The sequence below is a fragment of the Sitophilus oryzae genome, unplaced genomic scaffold (assembly GCF_002938485.1).
Source record: "Sitophilus oryzae breed Bouriz unplaced genomic scaffold, Soryzae_2.0 scaffold_87_pilon_pilon, whole genome shotgun sequence".
NCBI classification, from domain to species: Eukaryota; Metazoa; Arthropoda; class Insecta; order Coleoptera; family Curculionidae; genus Sitophilus; species Sitophilus oryzae.
The window spans coordinates 1,469,228-1,471,060 of NW_022147505.1; the positions used below are offsets into that span (position 1 = coordinate 1,469,228).

The 1,833-nt window shown below is 37.4% G+C and overlaps 1 protein-coding gene across 1 annotated transcript; it reads left to right on the forward strand.

Moving 5' to 3' along the window:
• Window positions 1-925: 925 nt before the first annotated feature.
• LOC115890522 lies at window positions 926-1,546 on the forward strand. The gene has a single exon (XM_030910767.1). It carries the CDS (start codon window positions 926-928, stop codon window positions 1,544-1,546), a length of 621 nt encoding a protein of 206 aa, XP_030766627.1.
• The last annotated feature ends 287 nt before the right edge of the window (window positions 1,547-1,833 follow it).

The following is a 1,833-nucleotide window of genomic DNA, read 5'->3' on the forward strand; positions in this document are numbered from 1 at the left end:
ACCGACAGAACTGATAAGCAATGACAGCAAAAAAATTTCAAAACTGTAATAGGTGGACCAACAGGGTCATTGCAAGCTCAATAAGCATTTAAAGCTGAATTAACAACCAGCAAGCCATGTATACTTTTGTCAGAAAAAAACATCAGAACATATTTATTCTGTGTCTGTGCAATGACAAATGCACTAGTCGATGACTTCAAGTTACTAGACTTATTGTTTCTTGTTACATTCATCATTTAAAAAAAGACAACTAGCGACTATGTACAAAAAGTATACCAAAATGTTAGCCAGTCCTTTTTGTATTACGTGAACTAATTTTGAAATTTCATTTACCACATTCTGGGTTTTATAGCGCAACGCGCCAAATTTGAACCACTACCAAAACTACGTCTCGCGATAACTAAATTTTAGCAATTTTAGAAATGAAACTGGTCAATTAATTGATGGCAAGTTTAATAAAATACTTTTAAGCAAATTATTTTTGAGTCTTCTCGAAAATGTTATGGTCTTAAACAAAAATGACACTGCTAACAACACAGACTTTCACAGTAATTTAAATATAAGAAAACAATATGAACAAGTCATTGCATTCGTCGTTAAAACGCCACCACACTGTATTATACCGAAATAAATTTTCGATTCAGCCATTAAACACAACGAAAGTGAACGTTATAGACGTGATAAAATCGCACACCCACAGCTAAAACGACCTAGCGCTCCAACCGACGAACGGAGCCAGAATGAAATGAATCGGCAATCGGCTGAACGGTAATAAAAGCGGAGAACATTCCGTAGCGACGTCTCGTGAGAGATTTGGCATGCGCTTGTAATAGGAGCGACGAGCAACGTTGCCGACTATTCCTCGAATTTCCTGGGATTTAGGGATATTTTCTAGTGTTGACTTAATGTTGTACTTTTTATTATTATGTGCTACAAAGGTTTAGAGATCCTGTATCCTGTTCTGTACTGTTCTATTTGGAGAGAGGAGATAACGCCAATTCACAAAAAAGGAAGACGTGACGAATGCTCAAACTATAGATGTATATCCGTAACCAGCACAATGAGCAGAGTATACGCAAAACTGCTTAGAAACATCGTAGAAACAGAATATGGCCCACAAGAAATTGAAGAGCAAGCAGGGTTTAGAGCTGGCCGATCGTGCATAGATCATATATTTAGTCTAACCCAACTTAATGGAAAGAAGGTAGCAAGGAATAGAGAGGCTCATCTGCTTTTTGTTGACCTTTCAAAAGCATATGATACAGTGCCAATTCAAAAACTGTGGCAAGTGCTGGAGAACTCTCCAATTAACAATACAGCGATCAAAGCCATCAAACAACTATACCACCAAGCATTTTCCAGAATAAAGATTGGCAGTAACATATCAGAAACCTTTTATGTGACCAAAGACCTTCGTCAGGGATGTTGTCTATCGCCAACTCTCTTCAAAATCTACCTCAATGAAGCCTTAAAGAAATGGAGAAGATCCTGCAGTGGAATGGGAATAGAACTAAAAAATGACATCTACTGTTCATTTTGCAGATAACCAAGTGGCAGTGGCCTAAGATAGGGAAGAACTTGAATTCATGGCGAGGAGACTTTTTAAAGAATACGCAGAATGGGGATTAACTGTTAACTGCAGTAAAACTAAATATATGTGTATCGGTGGAGAGGGAACAGATTTGGAAGTGGACGACAGCTGCATAGTACAATATTGTTTAGATTATACCTAACTCGGAACAAAGATTAGCCAAAGTGGACGAACCGAAGAAGAAATATTGGAGCGAATAATTAAAGGGAAAAGAGTTATAGGATGCCTAAACTCATTATTAT

Bases quoted from the DNA above. Each gene is read 5' to 3' on its own strand.
- LOC115890522 (XM_030910767.1), top strand. From the start codon at position 926: ATGTGCTACAAAGGTTTAGAGATCCTGTATCCTGTTCTGTACTGTTCT.